The 26,190-nt window shown below is 44.1% G+C and overlaps 1 protein-coding gene across 2 annotated transcripts; it reads right to left on the reverse strand.

Annotated features, from left to right (window-relative positions):
- Positions 1-700: 700 nt before the first annotated feature.
- Positions 701-25,102, reverse strand: LOC142501901 (SMC5-SMC6 complex localization factor protein 2-like). 2 transcript variants are annotated; one of them, XM_075612472.1, is made up of 19 exons: positions 24,915-25,102; positions 24,480-24,663; positions 20,205-20,261; positions 12,010-12,797; positions 10,417-10,490; positions 10,008-10,121; positions 9,248-9,415; positions 7,946-8,048; positions 6,881-6,956; positions 5,922-6,063; positions 5,038-5,140; positions 4,131-4,307; positions 3,947-4,044; positions 2,959-3,046; positions 2,678-2,794; positions 2,340-2,417; positions 1,547-1,633; positions 1,222-1,290; positions 701-858 (listed from the first exon to the last, which is right to left on the reverse strand). In XM_075612472.1, the coding sequence occupies exons 4-19, from the start codon at positions 12,733-12,735 to the stop codon at positions 781-783; spliced, it is 2,298 nt and encodes a 765-aa protein (XP_075468587.1). In that variant the 5' UTR covers positions 12,736-12,797; positions 20,205-20,261; positions 24,480-24,663; positions 24,915-25,102; the 3' UTR covers positions 701-780. The 2 variants fall into 2 exon arrangements, with proteins under 2 accessions (XP_075468587.1, XP_075468586.1); XM_075612471.1 differs by lacking the exon at positions 24,480-24,663.
- Positions 25,103-26,190: the final 1,088 nt, after the last annotated feature.

Raw genomic sequence — 26,190 nt, forward strand, 5'->3', positions numbered from 1 at the left:
GTATTGCACCTACAATTCCTATAAAGCACTCTGGAATGTATGAATGAGACTACACAACTTTACCCTCCATGTTTTCATTCGTGCCCTATTGGCATGATCAGGAAGGTCATGTTTGAGTTGGACCCCAGGCAGACTTTAACATGTCGTCTTTAGCACCCGGAGCGCCTGCGAAACCTTTACATTCCCGTGCAAGAGTATCTCGGGAAAGACTGCTTAGCCCGCCAAGTCTAACTTATTTTCTTTTTGTGCGTTGTATAAATGACAAATTCCCATTGACCATGAAGCGGAAAGTTCTCATGTTGCACTTAATAATCCAACATTGTATTTCAAATCAATTGGTTTCCCCATTTCTAGAATACCTGCATCCCTTGCATTGCCTTTTATTACAAGTTCTTCCTCTGTATACACGTGATACAGAACCTATGCATGGGTTTTCCTTGCACAATCCTAGTTCCTAGCAAATCCTACTATGTGTAACGGGTATTCCACCCCACCCAATCGCAGATATAGTGTGGGTGCGGAGAACATACAGTGTTACCAGGTGTGGTGCGTTACCTGTTGGCTGAGCTTCCGCCACGGGGAACCTGGGGCAATTATATTAAGAGTAACCCTGTACTCGGTGCAGCGCCTCCACCTGCGATGGTTCCTAACAGAGCAGGAATTGTTCCTCGCAGGAAACATACAAATACTCACACACCTATTTGTATAATAACAAATACATTTACTTGGAAACAGCATACAACACAAATACTGTCAACATAGAATAACGGGTGTCCCTCTCTAGATGGTTATGCATTCGTCGTCAGGTGCGGGATTTTGATTTTCGCTGACTGGCTCCCAGTAATCGTGAAGCTTTCCCTAAAGTGACATTGGAAATTGTTATTTTAATACAATTCCCCAGAAGAAGAAAAAAAAGTGCTAATAAAAGAATGAAATATGAAATTAACATTATTTAACCAGCTATTTAGTAGTTTGTATTGATGCGCAAATATACTCTTAGCCTAACCTGTGAGAGTCAATGAAGGTACATTTTTTATTTGAATACTTTGCAAGCGCCAAGAGAAAGCATAATTCAAATGTGATTTTACAGACCATATTTCCCGAAGGAAAGTGGGAGGTATTTTGCCTACCAAGTAAATTAAACTTCATTTCCAATAACAAACACTAAACTAAATGCAGGTCTGTGTACACTACTCTATTAAAGATATTAATCTACTGTACCTGATTAGGTTGAGAGAAATGTAGAAATTCTTGCCATTTTGCATAAATCCTAGCAACTAAATCTTTCACCTAAAAACAAAAAAACACAAGCATAGATGTTGTCATGGGCAGTAATACACACACACACACACACACACACACACACACACACACACACACGTACGTCATAGAAGAGTACTGTACTTTAAAAAATGTTTTTATATATTTTACCACAAAATATTCAAGAAATTGTGCCCACTATTATAAATGTGACAAGCATTCAGAGTGCTATTTGTTCCTTTACTGCTGTATGTTACGTAAATCGCAGGCACGGGCGCTCTCCTACCTTCGTTCTATATAACAACCTCGCAGTTTCACGAATGTCGCACTTCACATGTTGTTCTAGTGCAACACAGAGCTGTTTTAAATATTTCTTTGATGGGGAAAAAGAACAAAACGCTATTAATGGATTAAAGTTACTGTATTTGGAAAAAATATGATGAGAGAGTAGATAGACACACACACACACACACTTAAATCTTTCTAAATTACAGTCACCAATAATCACGCAATAGGTCTTTTAGGTCCACTAAGTCTGCCCCTTCCATCAGAGGTGCACCTAGCATAGCTCTTGCAGTACAATAAGGAGTAACATTACATAAATAATACTCACATTATCTAAATGCTAATACCACTAATGGGATGCCAGCATATTATGGCATCTTTAAAAGAGATATTAAGGACGGCAATGATAATTACAGATAATCTAGCCCATTTTACTGGCCAAGGCAAGGGTTGTGTTGTATAGCCAGTAAAATGTTCTGTTCCAAAATGACATTATAAATCTCATTTCAAAAGAGACAAGTAGACTCAGCAGTCCTGTGACTCCTAACACATGATTAGAGAGTCACTTCCCCTGAGGAGTGCTCTTGGTTCCACAGAATTTAGGCCCTTCACTGCATGGGTTCCTGCAACAATTTATTTCTTTGCAGACCCATTCCGTGCAAAATGGTTTTAAAACTGCACAAAACAGAGCAAGTAGTAGTCTTACCAAGTTACTCCAGTATTTGTGCACATAGAGTGTTGATAAAAATGTGCAACACAAAGACTAGTAAGAAGGTCATAGATGTAATGCTTACTCTTTGGACAGATGGACTTGCATCAGAACAGCTAGCTTCATTCACCAAATTCAAAAGACTGTAGGTCAGATAGTATGCCTGGGTATAAGAAGTAAAAATATATTTCAATATCGCCTCCAGACACAGCTTCACGAATAGGGTTGTTTTGGGAGGGAGGAGGAGGATTCTGCAAGTGACTAACGGCTACTAAAAGGGACAAGAAATAGCACCAGATTGAACAAAGAAGTAAACAGTCCCAATTTTACTTTACAAATCTTGTCCTTTTTTGCAGATGGGAAACCATTTAAAAAAGAACCCCAGCCAGCGACATTTCACACATAACTCCTATGTGAGTTTACCTCTTGCTCCAGTTCTTGGTGGGTTGTGGAGTCCTTTTCAAAACTTAATCCCTTTTCCATTTTCTTTACCAAAGCAGATGGCTTCATCTGCGCCAAACACCGGCACAGGAATGTCATCTAACAAAGAAATGTTTCAGGAAAGGTTTAGCCATTGGATTATTGGGATTCAGCATATACCTGCAGATGGGATCTCAAAGACCCTATAAAATATGGTCTGGGAACTTCATAAGAAAAAGCTATATTTTCATTTCTTCACTTTACTGTAATAGTCATAGTTCTACCTGCAAGTCGTAGTCGAGAGGTATAGATGTACACGTTTCATCCATGAGTTTTGAAATGATAACCAAGCTAAGATGTCTTCTTAATTGTCTGAAAAAGAAAGTAACATTAAACACAAGGTTATTTATGGACATATTAATAAATTCCACAAAAAGGAAAAAATAAAAAATCAATCAACAATCTTTCAGCCATTGTGTGCAATTTGAAGATCATTTAATGGCCAGAGCAGATATTAGTGCAGTATTTTATATTCAGTTATGAGAGAAAAAAATCCAATGCATTCCCAAAAATGCTCTAGAGCATATTAATCTAGAATCTTTATCCACCTCCAGATCTAAAAGAGTTTTAGGCTGGGGCCATGGTGTCTTCATCGGCACGGAGGCTGTGAGGTAAGCGGGTGCTTTCCCTGGCCATGGTGGACGAGCCGTGGGGGGACGTTCCTAGGGGCGTCACGGAGCTGGTTCGCCCTCATTGAGCGAACCGCTCACGTGACCGGCCTGTCGCGCCAAGAAATCAGTTTGAACTGATTTCTTGTGCAACATGCGCCCCCTCCCGCTGCATGGACGCGAACACTGCCTTAAGGCAGTCTGATTGCTCAGCGTTCGCACGCCTCCACACGGTCTGCGGTACCATGGCCCCAGCCTTAGGCTGGCTATATGCTACAGCAGTGGTTTTTCAACCTTTTCTTGGTTAAGGAACCCTAGTTGTGAAATTCTGCAGAGACCCCAACCCTCTGTAATAGCGCGTCTGAGATCAAATGTATTGTAAGGAACCCCAACCCTCTCTTGGTTTGAAGGGGGAGGTAGGGAGGAAGGAAGGAAGAAGTTGAAAATCGCAACATAATAAAGTACTCTTTACTGTGCAAAACCTTATGCGGGAGGGGGTGTATAATTGAAATAAATGGCAAATGCCAGATACCTCTAAATCAGGGTTTTGTGAACCCTAGTGAATCATAACGAAGGCTTTATAAAATATTGCATTTTAAATTACCTTCCACGAGAATGGGAGGTAGGAACAAGCTGCACAAGCTTCAGTAGATCATGATGATGAGTGGCAAGTTCACCAATCGCCAAGCACAGCTCCGGCATCTTACCGGGGGATAAACAAAACCATGTTAGTAATGCGCTTCAGTTCAGATCCCACGGCTATTACAAAACTTATGGTTGTAGTTTACCTTCGTCTCCCAGTCTCGGATGTTTGTAAACAGGTTTGTCAAAAGAGAGTACAAGTCCACCGGAGGTATCTGCCTCAGCTGATTGTCCAAATGTATTTTGAATAGTAAAATTGAGAGGAGCACGATTTCCTGGTCACTGTAACTCTCTGTGCACAGAGTTGTACACATGCCTAAAAACTTTAGACCAAACAAAGAAATAAAACAAAAAAAGGCTCATAATTCAAAACAAGTGCTATTATCCTCATGAGCTCATATCCTTGTGCCCCACCCCAAAACTTCCAACTAAAATTATTGCAAAAAGGGATGTGGAGAAAGCTTTAAACTTGGCAAGCAACACAGAGAGATGGGCTCATTAGCATGAATAATTAAAAAAGGTGTGCGATGAGCACGCGCGGTTGTAGTGGTTGTAAGTGAAACTTCTTTCTGTTGTGTCACTGAAAATGTAATTATACTCTCACTCGGCGACGGCCACATGCGCAGGGAGGAAGATGTCACTTCCATTACACACTTTCGTTACCATGAATGAGATTTTTGAAGGTGCCAGCAAAGAAGTTTCACATCAAAAGTAGTTTAGGTTTCAATACTCGAAATACAACATGATTTGTTTATCAATACACTAAGGAGCTGTTAAGTAAATGTTTTAGGGGTCAATACTGGACAATCTTGATGCCTTGTAAAACCTCACACGCCACCATAAAGGGACAATGGGCCATATTTACTAGGCTATTAATAAGCTATTTACTAACTAAATGGGACAGCCCATTCAGGTCAAGAAGACTTCTTACAGCCCATTCTAGTGAAGGCAAAAAAGGCAACATTTCACTGGAGAATAAAATAAATATTCATATCATTAATATTTCAAAATCTAAATGTTACAGATAAATCAAGTTTTACACAAGCATCTCACCTTGATCACACTAGTAATGCGAGTTTCTGCCATCTTAGTAAACACTTGTCCTGAGTGGACATTTCGGGGTTCCTCCTGCCCAAAGCATACCTGCATTGGAGATCTAAAACAAATAAAATACTCATCAGGCCGACTGTGTATTTCAAAGCAGCAGTGCCATCTGCCAGGCTCTAAATAGTGCCGTTTCGCAAGACTAATAAGAGCAGTTATTTTGTATTGTATTGTATTGTATGTCTTTATTTATATAGCGCCATTAATGTACATAGCGCTTCACAGTAGTAATACATGTGGTAATCGAATAAATAACAGATAATATAAATAACAGATCATGGGAATAAGTGCTTTAGACAAACATAACATTAAGGAAGAGGAGTCCCTGCCCTGAGGAGCTTACAATCTAATTGGTAGGTAGGGAGAACGTACAGAGACAGTAGGAGGGAGTTCTGGTAAGTGCGTCTGCAGGGGGCCAAGCTTTATGTATCATGTGTTCAGAATGTTCACAGTGCTATTCGTATGCTTCTTTAAGCAAGTGTGTCTTAAGGTGGGTCTTAAAGGTGGATAGAGAGGGTGCTAGTCGGGTACTGAGGGGAAGGGCATTCCAGAGGTGTGGGGCAGTCAGTGAAAAAGGTTTAAGGCGGGAGAGGGCTTTAGATAAAAAGGGGGTAGAAAGAAGACATCCTTGAGGAGAACGCAAGAGTCGGGGTGGTGCATAGCGAGAAATTAAATTTGCCCTTAAATGCTGAAATAACCAAACGTCAACTGGTAAATGGCATATGTTGTAATACAGATCTGACAGAATAATTAGCAGCAAAGAATGATATACTGTAGGTTACCAAATTCAGAAACGGATCATTTAACAGATACATTTAAATTAAGAGTCTTACACAATGTCATTGTGTCTGAATCCAGGCTGCAGATGCTGGAGAGGAAATAATGTTTGGAAATTCACCCCCATGTTCATAAACACGGTAGCTACATCCAGCAATGATGGAATCCATGGTGTGCCGTGAGTTTCACGAGTGGTAACTATTGAGACAAACAATGCAAGTCTTTAGAAGCATGAAGCAAGTCTCATCAGCATTCAAAAGAACTCAGTGGAGTGAATAACACAAGCATATCATTTAGGGTCATTTAGAAATCTTCCACATATTTTTTTACAAGAGGGGGAGGGCGGGAACATAACAGATTTACATTTTAATTAGTTTACATCTGTATTCATTGTTACTTGGCAGTTGGCACACTAGTTATATTGACATTATGCACAAGGTCATAAGTTCAATTGAGTGCCCAGTATGATCTTGTGGGAGTCCATAATTGTGCCAACTCGGCTGCTTTTAACAAAGAAGAAGGCGGCTAAGGTCCTGCAATTAATACGACTACTTTAGCACTTTTACAGGAAACGTTTGATATAGTTGTACAGCAAAGAGGTTTAGTGATGTGCAGAAAAAGTTACGCGGCAAATATTAGAAATTCAAAACAAGAATCCCCTACCCAGAAACCTATACGACGAGTTTGGTTTAATGTTGGGAGATGATAGAGATCATTTTCTGTGTCTCCAGCCGTTACCATGGTAACATCAGAAGCTGGACTGAGCTCCATGTTAACCTCCCAGACGCGTTAACATTTCAAATACTTATTTCCTTAACAGAGCATCAGATTTAAAAAAATAAAGAAAACCCGGTTTGCAATAGGGGGGAGGAGTGGGAAAAAATCTATTACAGCAAGAAAAACAATGGCGGTCAGTACAGACTGCTGCTTTATGGCAACGTATTCAGCCTCTTACTATTAAAAAAAAAAGCTAAGAAAAATATAAGAAACATATTGCAACTGTGCCGATACTTACAGTTGTCAAGTGTAATGTCAATCAGGGCTTGCAAAATTTGAACTGAAACAATATAGCCGGGTTGAACGGTCATCATCTGTTGAAAGATGAAGCGATGTACAGTATAGGTTTGTTGAATTGCACGCTAGTTATGTAGACAATACAATCGCGGCTTGGCTCCCCACCCAGGTTACTGCGGCACAGTGCTTTAACACAACAACACAGTTATCTTTACAGCACACAGGGAATTCCACCTTTAATGTTATTTGTTAGTGTTCAGTTTATTTTGTGGTTATACATTGATTTACTACAACATAGTGTGCAGAGCTGTTGTCCTGCACAGGCTCAATCCACATACCACCAACCTATGATTGTGTCGAGCCCTCCGTGTACACACTACAGTGAGATAGAACTATAACCCTATATTGTCTTGTGGTCTATGAGTTTTACTATCGATCTGTTATTCCATCTGGGTCTGCCATAATCTTATATTTGAATTTACCAGTTTAAGTATCAATAGGTTGGCTCCACGTGACGCAATCATAGGTTGGTTTGATCAGTATGCTGTGCTAGTGACTGCACTTCATACCTGTACCAGCATCGGACACTTTAGCAACACCGTCAGAGGCACTTGTGAGGTACAATTGCCCTATTTAGGATAGGTGTCATTAGGTGTTAATATTGCACACTTACCTTTTCACTTGAAGGTCAATACTTACTCAGCAATACACCTTCAGCTCTACCCGACCACTCCCACCCCACAACCACTCTATTTTAATTACACATAATATATATTATGACTTTCATGCATGTAGACCTTATTTTAATTTGATACCTAATAAATGTTATGTTTTAATAGTCCCGTAGTGCATCTACTAATGAGCTTCTAGCTAGAGAGAAATGGTGACAAACACACCTTTCCCTCTAATTTTTGAGAGTGCTTTAACATACTGAAAAATAATGTTGTCCCCCTGCCGACACACGTATAAGGGCTCATTTGTACCTTCTTGGGGATAGAATGGCATCCAACCTTTATATTGGACTACTAGAAGGTGTCTAATAAGAAGACCGTATTTTGTTGCTTACCTGAAACAGCCATTCCAATACAGCCACAGGGCATTTTCTTAATCGATATACAAGACTTAGGAATCCCCCCGTTACCAACATGAGCTGATGCGTTTTTTCACAGCTGCATAGAAGAAAATATAAGCTTCATTTCATCTACTTGTGGAGTCTCAGGCTGAGTCCATGCTGCCGCAGACCATGCGCGGCGCAATCACATTGCCATAAGGCCCATAGACCAGGCAAGCGACAGCAGGAATCAGTTGAAAGTGATTTCTCAGCGTGACGGGCAGATCACGTGAGCGGTTCACCCAATGAGGGCTAACCAGCTCCGTGATGTCACTGACACGTGCCCCGAAGGCGCATCTAGCATGTCCAAAAAATGCACCCGCTTCACGCGGGTGAGGTCCCAGATGCGCACACCTCCGCGCAGGCGACGGCTGTATGGACTCGGCGTTAAGCCTTACTAGTGCTCACAATCTCAATGAAAACATTAAAACAAAGGTAACTACAGTGTTACATACAAAAAGCCTAACTTTATTCATTATATCATAGTTTTGCTCCCCGTCAGCATATTAGAAGGCCCTGCAACATTAATATGATTGATTAAAATTGGGTTTATATGGAGAGTTGAACAGGGGAAAACTAGGAGCACAGCAATCAAAGAGCTTTGATAAAGCGCACCATGCGAGAAACGCGTTAGAGGTTTCTCTTTTAAATAGTTCATGCACCAATAAATTTTTTGTTATTTTTTCATTTTGGCCTCCAGTTCTCTTTTTTCATTGCTGTGCTCCTAGTTTTTCCCCTGTTCATCTGTTCCTGTTACCCGTGGATGCACGCAGCCTATACCGGAGACTTCAACTTACCTGGATATGATTGTGAGTACACCGTCCATTGACTGTCTGCTGTGGATTTATCACTAAGGGCATCTGGTTTTGCGAGGGTCTGTCGGTTCCCTTAGGGGGACTAAGGGTCCATCGCTTCTAGTTAGTTCTCTAAGGACTACCTTAATATAGTGACAGCGTTCACATGCTCATGGTTTGTCTCCGGTATATCGAGGGTTAAAATTAGCCTATGCGTGATACACGCTGTCTCCCTGGTTAGTAGCGTCGGGCTTTGAGGTTTATTCCTCTGCTTTGTTTATATGGAGAGTGCCTGTATACAGCTTTGTTTAATAGAATGACAGCATTCTCATGCTGGATTATGAGCTCCTCACTGCTATATGCCGCTGTTTTGATGTACGTTAACCATTACAGAATGGTACATGTTTTAGTCCAGAGGACCAAATCTGACCAATACGCAATCAACATGTAGCGCACATCTCACCGTAAAATAATCCTCTCTTCTTCAATTTCAGCAGTGAATCCAAAATTCTTCAAATCAAGTGTATGGTGGTTGAACAGAACTCCCGAGTGAGCCAAATCAAATATTTCTTGACCGGGGTTCAGATCTGGTATGGCATTCGCGACCACGGAAAATCTCTGTAAAAAGGCCCTACAAACAAAGTTAACAACATATCACCACAAAGTGACTGAAAACATGACACAATATTTTGCTGCATCAAGTTCATTTTCTAGATCCCCTCTTCATACAGATCAGGGGTAGCCAACTCCAGTCTTCAAGAGCTAACAGGTCAGGTTTTCAGGATATCCCTGCTTCAGCACAGGTGGCTCAATCAGTGGCTCAGTCATTGGTCACCTGTGCTGAAGCAGGGATATCCATAAACCCAGACCTGTTGGTTGTCCTTGAGGACTGCAGTTGGTTACCCGTGCTTTAGAGCAGTGTTTCCCAACTCCAGTTCTCACGGAACCCCAACAGGTCAGGTCTTAAGGATATCATTGCTCCAGCACAGGTGGGTCAATCAGCGGCTCAGTCATTTTGACTGAGCCACCTGTGCTGAAGCAGGGATATCTATATCATAACCCTGAGAACTGGAGTTGGGAAACACTGATTTAGAGCCTATTAATTGCCCAGGTGCTAAACATACCAAATTCTGAAACAAATGATAGCAGTAAAACCCCATTCTGCAAATGCAAAGCATTCTACCTATTGAGGCTGCACCTATAAGAAGAAAGAAATGATTTACTTGTGCTCCTCTAAAAGCTCTCCCTCATCATCAGCGCTCTCCTCAGCCTCGGAGCAGATCATTCCCATTCCTCGTTGAATTTCCTCTTGCAGCTTCTTTTCCATCTCATCTAATCTGTGACACGGAGCAAAGACAAGGTCGTTAAAACAAGGCTATTCATTGAACAGAACATAAAGGCATATTATCTCCTTCGCACATCAAAAGTATCATTATTGTATTATTCCATGCAGGCACTGGGACAAGAGTTTTGCAAGGTGTGTTGAATAGGCTACATTGTCATATGACAAGACAGTTATGCAATCAGAAAAGTTCAGTCACTAAAAGGAGAAAGTCAGACATACATACAAGTTTATTTATTAGCCGTCGGTCCATATGTTAGAAAAGGGACGATTATATCAGTGATGCTAACCTTTGGCAGTCCTCCTTTTCTTTTAAGAGTTGCTCCAAATTGTTAACATACGTGGCAGGATTTGGGACTTCAAACTTTTGAAGAAAAACAAGAAGAAGAAAAAAAAACGCTTATAACTGGTACAAAGGAATTTAAGGTAAGGCTGAAAGGGTTAAATGTCACATTGTGTAGTTTGATAACATGTACAAGCCAATATGGTGCCACCATGTCTATCTTTAAGGAATGTGTGTGCGTGTGTGCGTGTGGACCGTTAGTGTTTGCCAGCCATAGCAGCATATCAAGGTCTGCCTGTAACAAAACTGGGGCTGAACAGCTGCACAATAATTACCTAAGGAAATCTCATCGCTTTTAATAGGATTCCTTTTGTTAAAAGGAATAAATCCTGACCTGTTTTTGGCCCAGTTTTGCAGCCAGAAGACATTGATAGACACCACAATACAAATATAAAACAGCACTCCCAGTGATTCTTTCTTTTTATATACAAAAGATGGGAACCCTGTGGTCCCTGGAGCCTCCCAATTCCCGAGATACTTACTGGTGAAGGTACCAATGTTGCGGTTCCCTCCAGGGGAAACAAAATGGCTGATCAAATCTCCCATAAGACTTTCTCCCAAGAGAAAAAGTCACAAAAGCGGACGTTGCGGCTTCCTATTGGCCCATGCAATCGGAGATTTAAAACCCAGCACAAAGTCAGTAAGCAAAGTTTACCAGTAAATATCTCTGCAGCCAGGGTGGTCTCTAGAGCTGAAAAGAAAGCGGTTCCCTGTGTGTGTGTATGTGTATGTGTGTGTGTGTGTGTGTGTGTGTGTGTGTGTGTGTGTGTGTGTGTGTGTGTGTGTGTGTGTGTGTGTGTGTGTGTGTGTGTGTGTGTGTGTGTGTGTGTGTGTGTGCAGAGAGGTAGCAGCGGCAAAGTGCAACTACCCCTCCAGAGAGCTGCGATCGTGGGAGATTACATTATCGCAGTGATCGTTCGATCATGTAAATTGTAAACGGAAGAAAAGGTCCTACGTCATAGGGCACCAAAGGTTAATAAAAATGTATATTAGGGCCCACATATGCAAGGATACTATACAAATCGCTATATTACAGAACACTCTTAAGGAGCGCAAAGAATAAAAAGGTAGAGGTCTCCTGCTACCTCAATGTGTTACTGAGAAAAATCCCACATCAGCAGAGATCTAAATCCCTTTTCCCGTCCCCACTATATATCCCTAGTTAATCTGCTGGAGGTTCCAATGATACGAGACTTACTCAATCTACTATGGAAGCAGTGTTTCCTTTAATCTGGAACATCAAAACTCCATTCATTTTAATGTGCCTTGAACCATTGCAAACCAAGTGGATGGCTACTCCATAGCATAGTGAATAAGGACCTGTGAGCACAAACTGATCCTCTTTATCAAGTAGACCTCTTATACTGGGGAGAGTCACTTCAAGACTTTACCATCAAATATCTATGTAACTTGGGAAGAATGCTATCCAAGGACTCATATGGATTTTAACGGAGGGTTAATGAAGCCCAATTCAGTCATTGGGCCAAAGCTACTTACATTTATTATCACATATGATTTTCACATTTGCCCCCACACTTACTGTACTTTTCTTTACAGGAGATTGTGATAAAGAAAGTTGAGAAGACCGCAACTTCCGGCAGGATTTCTCTGGTGTAGCAGCAGGTGACTTTGACGCCATATGCATAATTTCGTCCAGTGGCTTCAATATTTCCTCATCGTCACTGCTTAAAATTGTATCAATACTCTGATCGCTATCAAAACTAAAAATCTTATATCTTCGTTTACTTTGACCATTTACGTGTTGTTTTCTCCTGTGATCTGTGAAGGAGCTGGAGCTATCAGATGACAGTTCAGATTCAGAAGATGCAACTGTGGGGAGTGTGTCTGGAGACACATCAGGAGAAGAGTCCAGGCGGTTTAAAAGCGCAGAGTTTGTGCCCAAGACAGAATTCTGGTTTATACTACCGGCAGGAAGACAGGAGGCCGATTCCTCCAACAGTCCCTTGTGTGTCTGGTCACTTTCATCTAATGCAGAATGTGAATCATTAATAAATAAAAAACAGTTTTCTTCATTCTCATATGCAGAGTTTGAAGTGCTATTTACAAACAAGGGCTTCTCCATTGGTGAACTTTTTCCTTTATCAAGCGGTAAGGCACAATGTGGAACTTTTAGCTGTTCACCAAGATCCTCTGACCTGCCATTATTTTGTTGTCCACCAGACTTGCAGGTACGGGGATTCAAATCTCTCCTCCTTTTTCTGAGGCTAAGAGGGCATCTGCCATCTGTAGGTATCTGAGTATTCATACAAGTTGGTGAAAATAATTTGCGTTTCCGAACTGAACTGTGGTCTCTGCGGATATCAGACTCTGGAAAAAGAACAAAGGCGGCAAATAAAAACAATCAGAAAATAAACATTATTATTGCATGCAGCTTAGGATATTTATAGTAACACTAAACAGGTCAGGGCACTTTCAGTTACATCATGCAGCAGAGGTCCACACATCGAAAAGGGCATTGTTGCAAAACAATGTCAGTGTGACAAGTTCACTTAAAATATAATCAGCTTTAACTCACTTGCATTTGTTTTCCTTAACTTTTCTTGAACATGAAAACATTTTTCATATTACCCAGGACTATTAATTACACCCCCCCCCCCCCAATGTGACATCTTATTTGTGTAGTATCAACACCAGAGAACCAAAAACAAGTGTAACGGGTATTCCCCCCCCCCCACCCCAATCGCAGATACAGTGTGGGGGTGCAGGGAACATACGGTGTTACCATAGGTGTGTGGTGCATAACCTGTTGACTCACAGGGCTGAGCTTCCGCCACGGGGAACCTGGGGCATTTATACTAGGGGTACTCACTTACAACGATGCAGCGCCTCCACCTGCGATGGCTCCCACCAGAGGGGGAGTGGTTCCTCGCAGGACAATCAATAATACCATACACAGTGATTTATATATTAACTAATACCATTTACTGGGAACAGCATATAACACATCATCACATCAATACCATAACATATCAGAACAGGTGTCCCTCTCTCGAGGAGACACTTACTGCGACGTCCCGCAGGACGCTTCCCCCAACACCAGGTGATCCCACCCAGTGTCCAAAGAACCCCACCCAATGTCCCGTACTCTTGCAGAGAGAGTCAATGGGTGACTGCGCAGTCACAATTTATACTAAGGGCCCGTTGGTGCACTTGTGTGTTAGATAGTACCTGCCGAGCACTCCCGTGCTCGGATCTCCAACTGGCTTCACAAAGGATCCGTCGTGTGATGGTTCCGTCTGATCCTACACCGGACTCCTTTGTACGCGGACCGCCAGGGGCGATCCGAACCTGGATACAGTCTCTGCGGACCCCAACTTGGATCCGAACCTCGTAGCAGGAACCGCAGCGTCCGCTGTGTCCCTGGCTAATCTACCCTACCGTGACAGGATCCCTAACATAGGACCTGTCCCTACAGCACTAAGTGACACGCGCTATACTATAGACCGTCCCTAGTGGGGAGTTGGGGCCTACCTGGGGGTGTGGGAACCTATATGGGTGCAGGAGCTGCACTCACTCCCCGCACCCTTCCTTCCCTCACAACTCCCTGACTCCAACTCACTTAACTGATAACTATCAGCTCATGCAGCAACACCCTGCAACTTAACACTAATTCCGCTGCTGCCTTTCTTCCCTTCTGTTCCCCAGCTCCCACTAATGCAAGTGACAGGGTCCCTAACCTGAGGGCTGTCCCTGGCAACACTCACTTTACTGAGGAGCTGAGCTATCTCGGGCCCTGGGGATACTGGCCTAGTACAGGGAGTCCCTGACTCCTGTACCCTACCTCCTTCCCTGGGCTGCTCCGGTCTCTGACTGACTAATGTGCTCCAAGCCCGCCAAATGTATCCACTTGCCTGCCTGAAGATCCTAAGCCCTATTGGCTCCCTGGTGTCACATGGGGCATACAGAGGCTCATGGGATCTGTAGTCCCTGCTCAGAGCCTTCCCTGGTAGGCTAGGGCTTCGCGGGCTTTTCCTACGCTGTACTGCGCATGCGTGATCTCCCTGATGCTGCCTCAACCTTTCCCTACCTGGTGTCGCACTCGCGCGACTTTTCCCTGGCTCTAGGGGCTTCCCTGCGCATGCGCGACCACTGCGCATGCGCGAATCACTCGGCAATGGCGGCTCCCTCCTTGCTAGCCGCCGGGACCCTAGCGACGTGACCGCGGCCTTAGCAACGGGCCAATCGCGTCCCCGGCAACCGGCCGCCTGCAGGAGAAGACGCGCTGCTCCCTCCTCGGCCCCCACCCTCCGGTATGGCTGTCGGGTCTGCCGCTGGCCTCCGGCAGTACCCGACATCGGTCCTGGCCACGGAGGCTCCCTGGGAGGTCGCAGGGGGCAAAGGGTGACCTGGCTATACTCTCCCCCTGGTGAAAAACCCAACGCCCTCGCTTGGGGAACGACATAACATGGCACAATTTCACACAATGAAAAATTACATGGCATAACCCATACACTTAACAAATCGACTGTAACATCCCTAAAACATGGCACATCACACCCAATAATACCCGAGGCCAGCTCAGTATCAGCTGCTTGCTGAGACCATTTGTGGGGTGCCCCTAACTGATCAGGTGGAGGTACCTCACTTTTGCGTCCGTGAGCCTCCTCGGGGTGAATCTCTCGGAGAGCACACTCTGGGATAACAGTCACTGGTTCCGTACTACTTCCTCCCCCTGGTGGAAGGAATAGCACAGTGTCTTTCAAACCGGCCTTTATCTGGTCATCCATGGCCTGGAAGCAGCAGGCCAGGCGGCCAAGACCTTTCCCGCGGTCCACTACTTGGAGAATGGGTCGCTTCTTCTTGGGCGCAAAGGAGGCAACTTCTACTAGCTCCCTTGCCACACAGTCCTTGTCCCTACGGACTTGCAAGGCTTCCACTGGGAAGCGAGAAATGAACAACGTCTCTTTTCTCAAAGTCTCTGTTTCACCTGACAGGGGGTAAAGGGTAGATACCTTACCACTGCGGTGATCCACGGTGGCCAACAGGTCCTCGGGGACGCTGTCAGTTCCCACCTCAACTGTCTTGGGACCTGCCCACAACACTTCTGGGACAGTCCACTCACTGACTCGAAACTCGGGAGCTTTGGATCCCAGTCCTGGGACCATTTGGGTTAGAGCGCATGGGCTCATACTCAGTTCAGGAGCCGTAACTCTGGCCTTTTTCATGGCCACCTCCATCGGAGCCTGTGGGGGGCAAAGGGGTTCCTTACCACTCTGCTGGCTTGCGATGGGTTTCTCTTCTTCGGGAACACTGTCAGGTATCTTCTGTGCTTCACCTGACACCACGACAGAGCTGACTGTTCTCTTCAACTGAACGGTAGGTGGTAGATACTGATCCGTTCGCCCCACTGGACAATTATCTTCCAAGGAGGACACCTCCGCCAGGACGCGATGCAGAGGGGAGCCCTTCGCCCGGGTGACCAGACTTAAAGAGCCATCGTGCTCCGCGGTCACCTGGAGGCTCACCCCCAACACCCCTGGGGCAGTCAACTCATCCTTGTCATTGGTAGGTACTGGTCCCCATTCTAGGACCGATGGTACCATAGGAATAAGCCGGACAGGCCATTGTAGGGCACACGGGCCCACAGCAGGGTCCGCAACATCAGGATACACTTCCTCTAGGGCACACGGGCCCACAGCAGGCTCTGTATCCGCCGAGATAGTGTGTTCGTTGATTTCACTAGAGTGGTCCACCGGCAGGCGCATCACCACAAGTGATTGGTCACTGGATTCAGTAAAAGAGGGTGGGGGTATATACACCTTACCCTGTGATTCCTCTGTATCATCGCTGGGGTGGTTGGCCGGTAGGTGCATCACCACCGATGGGACTTCTGGGTTCTGTGGTTCCTGCTCTGGAACCGGGTCTAGAATGTTCACTTGGCCTTCCGAACTGTCTATGAGACGGGTAGATGGGTTAGCTATACTGACCGGCTCCTCGTCCTCTGTTGTTTCGGCAAGCTGGGGTACAATAGGCTTCAATAGCCGTATACCGCAGCATTCACAGTGGGACCACCATGTCAATGTCTCTCTAGAACAACCGCACGTGGGGCTAAAGCACTGTATGCCCATTTCTCCTTCCACCTCGATGGTCCTGAAGTCGAGGGGTAACCGAGCCACGTTGGCTCCCTGAGCGTGGGCTTCTTGCAGGCAGGAGCACATGAAGAGAAGAGAATCTACTCCGGACGCGTGCCAGGCCACATACACACTAGGGTGTATCCCCTGACAGTCTAGCTCGTCTCCAGAGGAAGGATAATCCGTTTCGGCATCAGGGTCTTCCTCGCCTACCTCTGATGGTTCTGTAGACTGCGGCAACTCGGGTCGAAGGAATTGTACCCCGCAGTCACTACACCAGGGTCCCCGGGTCCATTCACAACCGGGAGATCACAGTCGGGACACGGGCATTTAAGACAAGGCTTCCCTTCCACTTCTATCGATACAACCTCGGTTGGTAAAGCAAGGGGATGCAATTCAGTGCCAGCAGGCATACCCAATTCATCTTGGAAGCAAGGACACACCAAAGCGATCGTATTCATTCCTTTTAGTCGCCACTCACCATACCACGGAGGGTGTGGTATACTGCATCCGTTACTTCCCATAGGGTGAACAATTATGGCTGGTAGCTGTTCAAAGCATCCTCTCCCCCTGGTGGATTCTAGAGGAGGGGCGCTTTCTATCAACGAGCAAGCCGGGCTCTGCACTGTGCCACTCACTTGGCGGGGGTGGGGCTTAGGTTTTCCCGCCATCCCCGGACGGTTTTCTGCAAAGTCATTCTGTGCCTTGAGCGCGGCGCCACGTGCACTCTGCCAACTTGGGGAAAGTTGCCATGGCGCAGGGTCAGCGTATACTAAAGGGTAGCCCTCAAGGGGGCACCCAGGCATAAACAATACGGACGGTGCCTCTGCCAGACATATATCCTTAAAGGGGACTGCCACAAAAAGTATGGTTTTCCAGGTGGACGTGGGATCTTGTTCTGCAGCTAAGTCACATGCGTACGGCCACCCGGGGATTTTACGCATATGCTTAGAGACTTCTATATCTGATAGGTGTGCGGGAAGGCCTCCTACGGCCACCACACGGCGGGAGCTAAAATCTTGCCTCAAAGCCCAGGCAAGGACCTCGCGTCCGGACTTCACAAACATGGTGGACAGCAAAAATTGGAATTGGACAATTTGGAAAAATTTGAACCAGGGCACCCCAGGTCTATCTCAGCAGCACCTCCAAATGTAACGGGTATCCCCCCCCCCCCCCCAATCGCAGATACAGTGTGGGGGTGCAGGGAACATACGGTGTTACCATAGGTGTGTGGTGCATTACCTGTTGACTCACAGGAAGGCTGAGCTTCCGCCACGGGGAACCTGGGGCATTTATACTAGGGGTACTCACTTACAATGATGCAGCGCCTCCACCTTCGATGGCTCCCACCAGAGGGGGAGTGGTTCCTCGCAGGACAATCAATAATACCATACACAGTGATTTATATATTAACTAATACCATTTACTGGGAACAGCATATAACACATCATCATATCAATACCATAACATATCAGAACAGGTGTCCCTCTCTCGAGGAGACACTTACTGCGACGTCCCGCAGGACGCTTCCCCAACACCAGGTGATCCCACCCAGTGTCCAAAGAACCCCACCCAATGTCCCGCACTCTTGCAGAGAGAGTCAATGGGTGACTGCGCAGTCACAATTTATACTAAGGGCCCGTTGGTGCACTTGTGTGTTAGATAGTACCTGCCGAGCACTCCCGTGCTCGGATCTCCAACTGGCTTCACAAAGGATCCGTCGTGTGAAGGTTCCGTCTGATCCTACACCAGACTCCTTTGTACGCGGACCGCCAGGGGCGATCCGAACCTGGAAACAGTCTCTGCGGACCCCAACTTGGATCCGAACCTCGTAGCAGGAACCGCAGCGTCCGCTGTGTCCCTGGCTAATCTACCCTACCGTGACAGGATCCCTAACATAGGACCTGTCCCTACAGCACTAAGTGACACGCGCTATACTATAGGCCATCCCTATAGCACAGCAACCTGTAATGGCTTTGGAGGAAACTCCTAGGGGCATATAGGGGTTAATGACCTGCCCCACTCCCCTAACTCTTCCCAGCCCTGACTGTACTAAACTAATCCCAGCGCCTGCAGCAACAAGCTGTGACCCACTGGATGCTGGCAGCCAACGTGCTGCGCAACAAGGTGCCTGCCTGTCAGACCTCACAGCACTGACAGCCGTGACTCTGACAAGGCAGCACTACACTAAGGGCAGCGTCCCTATCTTGGGCCTCCCTCAGCACTTACCCACTAACCTAGTGGGGAGTTGGGGCCTACCTGGGGGTGTGGGTACCTATATGGGTGCAGGAGCTGCACTCGCTCCCCGCACCCTTCCTTCCCTCACAACTCCCTGACTCCAACTCACTTACTGATAACTATCAGCGCATGCAGCAACACCCTGCAACTTAACACTAAGTCCGCTGCTGCCTTTCTTCCCTTCTGTTCCCCAGCTCCCACTAATGCAAGTGACAGGGTCCCTAACCTGAGGGCTGTCCCTGGCAACACTCACTTTACTGGGGAGCTGAGCTATCTCGGGCCCTGGGGATACTGGCCTAGTACAGGTAGTCCCTGACTCCTGTACCCTACCTCCTTCCCTGGGCTGCTCCGGTCTCTGACTGACTAACGTGCTCCAAGCCTGCCAAATGTATCCACTTGCCTGCCTGGAGATCCTAAGCCCTATTGGCTCCCTGGTGTCACATGGGGCATACAGAGGCTCATGGGATCTGTAGTCCCTGCTCAGAGCCTTCCCTGGTAGGCTAGGGCTTCGCGGGCTTTTCCTACGCTGTACTGCGCATGCGTGATCTCCCTGATGATGCCTCAACCTTTCCCTACCTGGTGTCGCACTCACGCGACTTCTCCCTGGCTCTAGGGGCTTCCCTGCGCATGCGCGACCACTGCGCATGCGCGAGTCACTCGGCAATGGCGGCTCCCTCCTTGCTAGCCGCCGGGACCCTAGCGACGCGACCGCGGCCTTAGCAATGGCCCGATCGCGTCCCCGGCAACCGGCCGCCTGCAGGAGAAGACGCGCTGCTCCCTGCTCGGCCCCCACCCTCCGGTATGGCTGTCGCGTCTGCCGCTGGCCTCCGGCAGTACCCGACATCGGTCCTGGTCACGGAGGCTCCCTGGGAGGTCGCAGGGGGCAAAGGGTGACCTGGCTACACAAGCTAAGTGAAAAAGACAGGTCTTGCCAACAAAAAATAAAAGCAAAAGAAGTGAAATCCTGCAAAGTTTCAGCTTCTCTTTATGAAGGAAAAATGACAACCCGTTTTTAAAACACTTTTTAACCAAATATTTTTTTCTTTGTCTAAATGCATTCATCAGCAAGATGAAAATAGTCCAGTCACAAGGAAGGGAGGTCTGTATTTTACATGGACACAAGAGCTTTGTACCTGCACAGAAAATAAAAAACACTTATTTCCAGTTATGATTCAGGTTTCTCCTAATATCTTATTGCAGAACAAAGGATCATAGATAGACTTGGCTTTCATAAAATTACATTTCTCTTTCCATTCTAGAACCTGCAATCTAGACCAGCAGGTGTGACCCATTACACATGGATGATCTGAACAAGAGACACTGCATTTAATAACCCAAGAGACCATTTTTTTAATTATTATTATTAACGGAAGCATTACATGAAAATACTGCAGCCAGTGTTTACCTGAATCGGGCTCCAAAAGTGAAGAACGTGATCTTTACTTAAAATTGTTCTGTTCACCTATAGAAATATATATTAATAATTTTGACTATGTTATATGTAGCAGTATATACATACATGCATACACACATGGAACAAGAGGGGAAAAAAACCTACTTTGTGAAAAACATGGATAATATGCAACAAGTCTGGATACGAACTGTTTTGAAAAATGTATTGCATCAAAATCTAAAATGCAATTGATTTTTTTGTTTTAACTAGTGAGGTGAAAACAATAACAAACCACCAAGTGTCAATTTCTACACTGTAAACCATCCCATTAACTCCACATAATTTTCAGACTGACAAATTACTAACTCGTTGGTTTTCAATTAATGTTGCGGTTGTGCGCCATTATACTAGTGTGTAAAGGACGATGTATATTTATTAACAGCTATACCCAGCCTAATATAAGTCAATCTTAAAGGTTATTAATGACATATTATGCTTGTTTTCACCCTTCCCAGTAATACCTTGCTGTCTCTTGTCCCCTATTCCCCACTCTCTCCATCAAGTCCTGCTCCTCGTTGCACTCCTTGCCTTACTGTGTCTGCTCCTCTCTATGCTCCCTCCTCTCCTACTCATCCCATCCATCTCTCCTTGCTGTCTGTCTCCTCTCCCTTCCTTGCTGTCTCACCTGCCATCCTTGCAGTCTCTCTCTGACTCCTCTCCTTCATGCCCTGCTCCTCTTTGCACTCTCCCCTCCCCTGTCTTTGCACTCTACACTCCCTCCTCTCCTATGTAGCAAGCCAGCCATTGACTGTTGTACCTGGTAGGCTATATATCTGGCACATGACATCATAATGAGTTGCAGACACACACACACACACTTAAAAGTGTAAATATTAATCCCACAGAGAAGAAAACATCAACATCCACATTAAAAATTGCTCAGTATCCCACAATCCCAAAATTATAAACGATGCATTTAAAGACTATTACACATCCCTATACAACCTACCAGGCCCAAAGGGAGACTCGGCTAAAAACAAAAGAGCAATAAAGATTCGAAATTACCTAGCAGAATGCCGACTCCCCACACTAGATCCGAACGATATCATAAACCTCGAAAAAACTATAGAGCCCCTGGAAATTATGGACGCCATAAAATCCCTGAAAATTGGGAAGGCCCCTGGTCCGGATGGATTTTCTAATCTTTATTACAAGAAATATTCCACAATGCTCCTCCCATTTCTTACCAAAGTATTTAATGAGATGCTACTAGGCCTCCCCCTCCTAGGGATATGCTTCGCGCTACCATAGTGGTAATCCCAAAAGAGGGGAAAGATCCTCTGCTGTGCTCTAACTACAGACCTATCTCATTGTTAAATACTGATCTAAAACTTTATGCAAAGGTCTTAGCCAACAGATTAAATAATATCCCCCCTAAACTGGTTCATCCGGACCAGGTGGGGTTTGTTCTGGGCAGACAAGCCCTTGACAACACTAGGAGGACAGTGAATCTAATACATGTAGCACAAAACACAAAGTTCCCATCTCTATTACTCTCTTTAGACGCAGAAAAAGCATTCGATCGATTAGACTGGCAGTTTATGTCAGCTACGCTTTCGCAGATGGGATTCACAGCTAAAATTCTAAACAGCATAAACACACTATACTCCACACAACGGCCATGGTGAGGACGAACAACTCCTTATCTGATCCCTTTTCAATATCAAATGGAACTAGACAGGGTTGTCTGCTCTCACCTCTGTTGTTTGCCTTAGCCATAGAACCATTAGCATGCCGGATAAGGATGAACCCCAATATTGCGGGTATTCCTGTTGGTCAGGAAGAATTCAAAATAGCTCTTTTTGCGGATGATATACTATTGACGCTCTCAAAACCTCTTACATCCCTCCCTAACCTTTTTCATGACCTGTCAGAATTTGGCTCCCTTTCAGGTTATAAAATTAATCATTCCAAATCCATGGCCCTTAGCTTAAATCTCCCTAAAGAATTAGTAAAATTACTCCAACTAAATTTCGACTTTAAATTGAATTCGAACCATATTAAATATCTAGGGGTCCAATTAACAAAAGATTACTCGACTTTATACAATGCAAATTTTAAACCCTTTTTCGTCCAGATAGATAAGGATTTAACCACTTGGAATCCATATATAATATCCTGGTTTGGGAGAATAACCACCATTAAAATGAATATTTTACCCAGACTCCTCTATCTCTTCCAAACTCTTCCGGTTAAAATCTGTCAGAAAGACCTAAACAATATACAGAAGAAAATTTTGAAGTTTGTCTGGCAAAATAGGCGACCCAGAGTTCGTAGAGATATTCTTTATAAATCCAAATCAGAAGGAGGCTTAGCTCTCCCGAACTTACAAAACTACTATAGAGCCGCACAGTTAGAGCAACTCATTAGCTGGCATTCAAATACAACCGAGAGGAGGTGGGTCGAGATAGAGGACCTGATTTGTTCCCCATGTAAAATAAAAAATCTCCTCTGGCTCAACAAAAAGTCTAGACCACCTGAGATCTACAAGAACCCGGTGATATCCTTTGCCTGTAATCTCTGGGACTTCCTCAAAAACAAGTTCCAACTAACCGATTCCCCTTCCCTTATGCAACCACTATTTTCGGACCCCTCCCTTCCTTTTTACTCAGGAAACCCGCACTCCCATACCTGGATTCAAAAAGGACTCACAAGAGTCAAGGATATCCTCACCCAAGGGAAAGTCCCCCCATTCGCTTCGCTACAAACAAACCACGATATCCCCTCCTCCGAATTCTTCAGATTTCTCCAGGTTAGGCACTATATCCAATCAGTCTACAAACCAGGTCGAACCCATGCTTTGACTTTGTTTGAGGACTGGTGTCTACACCAACCCCACGCAAAGGGCACTATCTCTAGAATATATCACAGTTTATCCTCTACCAAGAACAACCAAACCCCGGATAACTATATGGTATCCTGGGAAAAGGATCTTAACGTCTGTATAGATCTCGATACCTGGACAGACATCTGGGAAGCTGTTTCCAAAAATTCATCATGTGTTGTAATTAAGGAGAATATTTACAAGTTAATATTTAGATGGTATATGACTCCTGCCAGGTTGCACTCTTTTCTCCCAGGCGTTTCCCCTCTGTGCTGGCGCGGTTGTGGTGAAGTGGGGAATATACTGCACATATTCTGGTCATGCCCCAAAATCCAACAAACATGGATGGAAGTGTTCACCTTAATACACAAAATCCTAGAAATCTCTGTCCCACACGACCCAGTATATATATTACTAGGAAAACCAATGGATAATATCTCCAAAAAAAAAGCTAGAGTGGTATCCCAAATTTTAAACGCTACACGGTGTACAATTGCCAAAAATTGGAAACAACCGGCCCCCCCATCCTTAAATCAAATAAACAACACATTTGGCATATAGTCTATATGGAAAAACTCTCAGCCTATCTGAACGGCTCCACCTCGCAATTCTCTGATATTTGGGCTCCTTGGTTCCGTCATGCAGGTATATCCCCATATATAGACTAGAATACTTTGAACAGAGTGATACATGTGGTATTTAAATTGTCGAATACAGTGCGATATTGGTACAAATGCTACCCCTTCCCCCCTCCCCCGTTCTCCCTCCTCTCTATTGTCCCACAACCAGTTTATTTGTATTACTTTATCCCCTTTTCCTTTTCTGTAGTATGTTGTGTTTACCTCATTTTGTATGTTTGAAAATGCTCAATAAAAACTTAAGTAATAATAAAAAAAAAAGTGTAACTATTAATCCCACAGAGAAGAAAATTGTCAACTCTGTTAAAGCAAAAAAATAAATACATAAAAACAAAACAGACTGAATGACAAATGCCACAAAAAAAATAAAAATACATCACGAATGTAAAAATATTCCACGGCCCCTTGTAAACTACTCTAACGGTCAAACATGTCATACCTGGTTTTTAACCTCATCTGTTATTTACTTACCTTATACATGAAAAGCAGATGTGTTACTATTTTAGGGAAAACACATACTGTCCAAACTCAAGTGGTATAAATAATCTCTCTTAAGCACCTTCAATATACCAATTAACACCCTATTTATTGAAAGGTGCAGTGCACCTGCATGGCATAGTGCGTATAAATGACTTTAATTAAATCATAACAGATGACTTCAAATCGATAGAGACAGAATTAGTAACATTAAATGTATCATTATTTTCCCAGCAGTAAATAAACATATTACAGCTGGAGAATAACAGAATAGCAGGGATGCCTTGCCTGTTTTATAAGTAGACATGCAGTCTCGCCGGCTGTTTTTCACAGGATAACAATGAAACATACATTTGCTGGCCTGGATGCAGGTGTGTGATACGCCCCAAAATGCCATTACACCTGAGCTGGGTTTGTGATCGTTTAATTGGGCTTTAGTCTAATTACTGGGGCTATTTATGTAGTCTTTGCTCTGAAAAGATTCAGATGTAGTTTAGTAACTAAAGGAGATACAAGAAAGCTATAAGGTGGTAGAGGTGCGGGTTGTATCTTATATAAATAACATTCTTCATGTGTCTACCAAGGAATAGCTCATGGAAAGGTAAGGAAAGCTCATTACAGCTGCCTTTAAATGTGTAAAAACTTTAGTCACTTTTTAATAATATGAAATTAAAATGTAAGATGTGCTTTTGTTTTGTCAAATGTGTTTATATAGAGAAATACCTTAGATTGTATCCATGAGGACCCTGTCTGGACAACTGACGTGATCGTGCTCATGTCAACATCATGGGGTATTCCTCTTCAGCAGGGGGGGGAACTAACCACTGTTTGATAAAATGATCATGCGATCCGTGTAACGGCTGCAGCTTCAGATAAAGCTTCATCCGTTACTCAAACCGCCGTTAGAATGTTTATTTTGAAGGTGATGGACAGCTCCCAAATGGAACACACATGTCACGTGATGCTGGATGTGGTCCCAAATGTTAAAGGGCAAGAGGCAGCTTAATGGCTTCTCTAAATTGGAATATAACCTAAAGCAGCCAACTACAAAGTGTACAATGCTCGGAAGAAGTAAAAGGGGGAATTTAACTGCTTTTATTTATATATTATTTTAATAAATTGTAAGCTCCGTTGGAAATATATATTATTATTTTATATATATATATGTCTGAAGCGCTTATTCCCACTGTTATATTATGTCGTGTGTTACTGCTGTGAAGCGCCATGTACCTGGCTTGCTTGCTGGTGCTATAGAAAGATATACATACAATACACTGCATGTGCTGTAAAATACTGGTTTTATTAAAATGTGTATAAATTATTATTATTTTTTTGCAGAAGCAGTCAAAGCTCTTAATGGAGCGTCTGTGCTAAAAATTAGTACTTTCTATTCCTTTTTATTTTTCTCCAGAATGCCCAAACCTCACTGATTTCAGTACTTTGACATCCAAGTCTTCATTCTAACAATTGGAATAGTAAATACAACTTTTTTTTTTTTTTTTCCTGGTGCAGCCAATAATTGGTCTCTTCGAAGACCATGTATAAGCGGCATAACTTCTCTAGCATTTTAAATACTTGCCTTCAATTTTTTAAACTAAGGTCTGTTACTTCCTAATTTGTTAGGTTGGTATAGACTTTTCAGTATACTGTCTGTTTGGTGGTTATGCATTTCTTTAACCCAGGCTTTGCTGAAAAGCTGTGTAATACGCAGGTGTAAGCTTATAGGGGTTCAAATGGACGTGAAGCAAAAAGTGACACTGTGCTCATATGCATGTAATTTCCAAGAAACCCTGGCTGTATTTATATGTGATGAGATAATGGTGAAAAGCAGACTGCAGACCTGTCTGAGACATGTGCAGTAGTATTTGTATTTGCTGTAAACATTGTTAAAAAATGTTAGTCAAACTATATATAAAGTAGGTAGCCAATGGATGGTGGTTCAGAGGATCACTACTGCAAACATAAAATGAATTATAAAAGCTATCTTCGTGTACTAATT

The sequence above is a fragment of the Ascaphus truei genome, chromosome 8 (assembly GCF_040206685.1).
Source record: "Ascaphus truei isolate aAscTru1 chromosome 8, aAscTru1.hap1, whole genome shotgun sequence".
Lineage (NCBI taxonomy): Eukaryota > Metazoa > Chordata > Amphibia > Anura > Ascaphidae > Ascaphus > Ascaphus truei.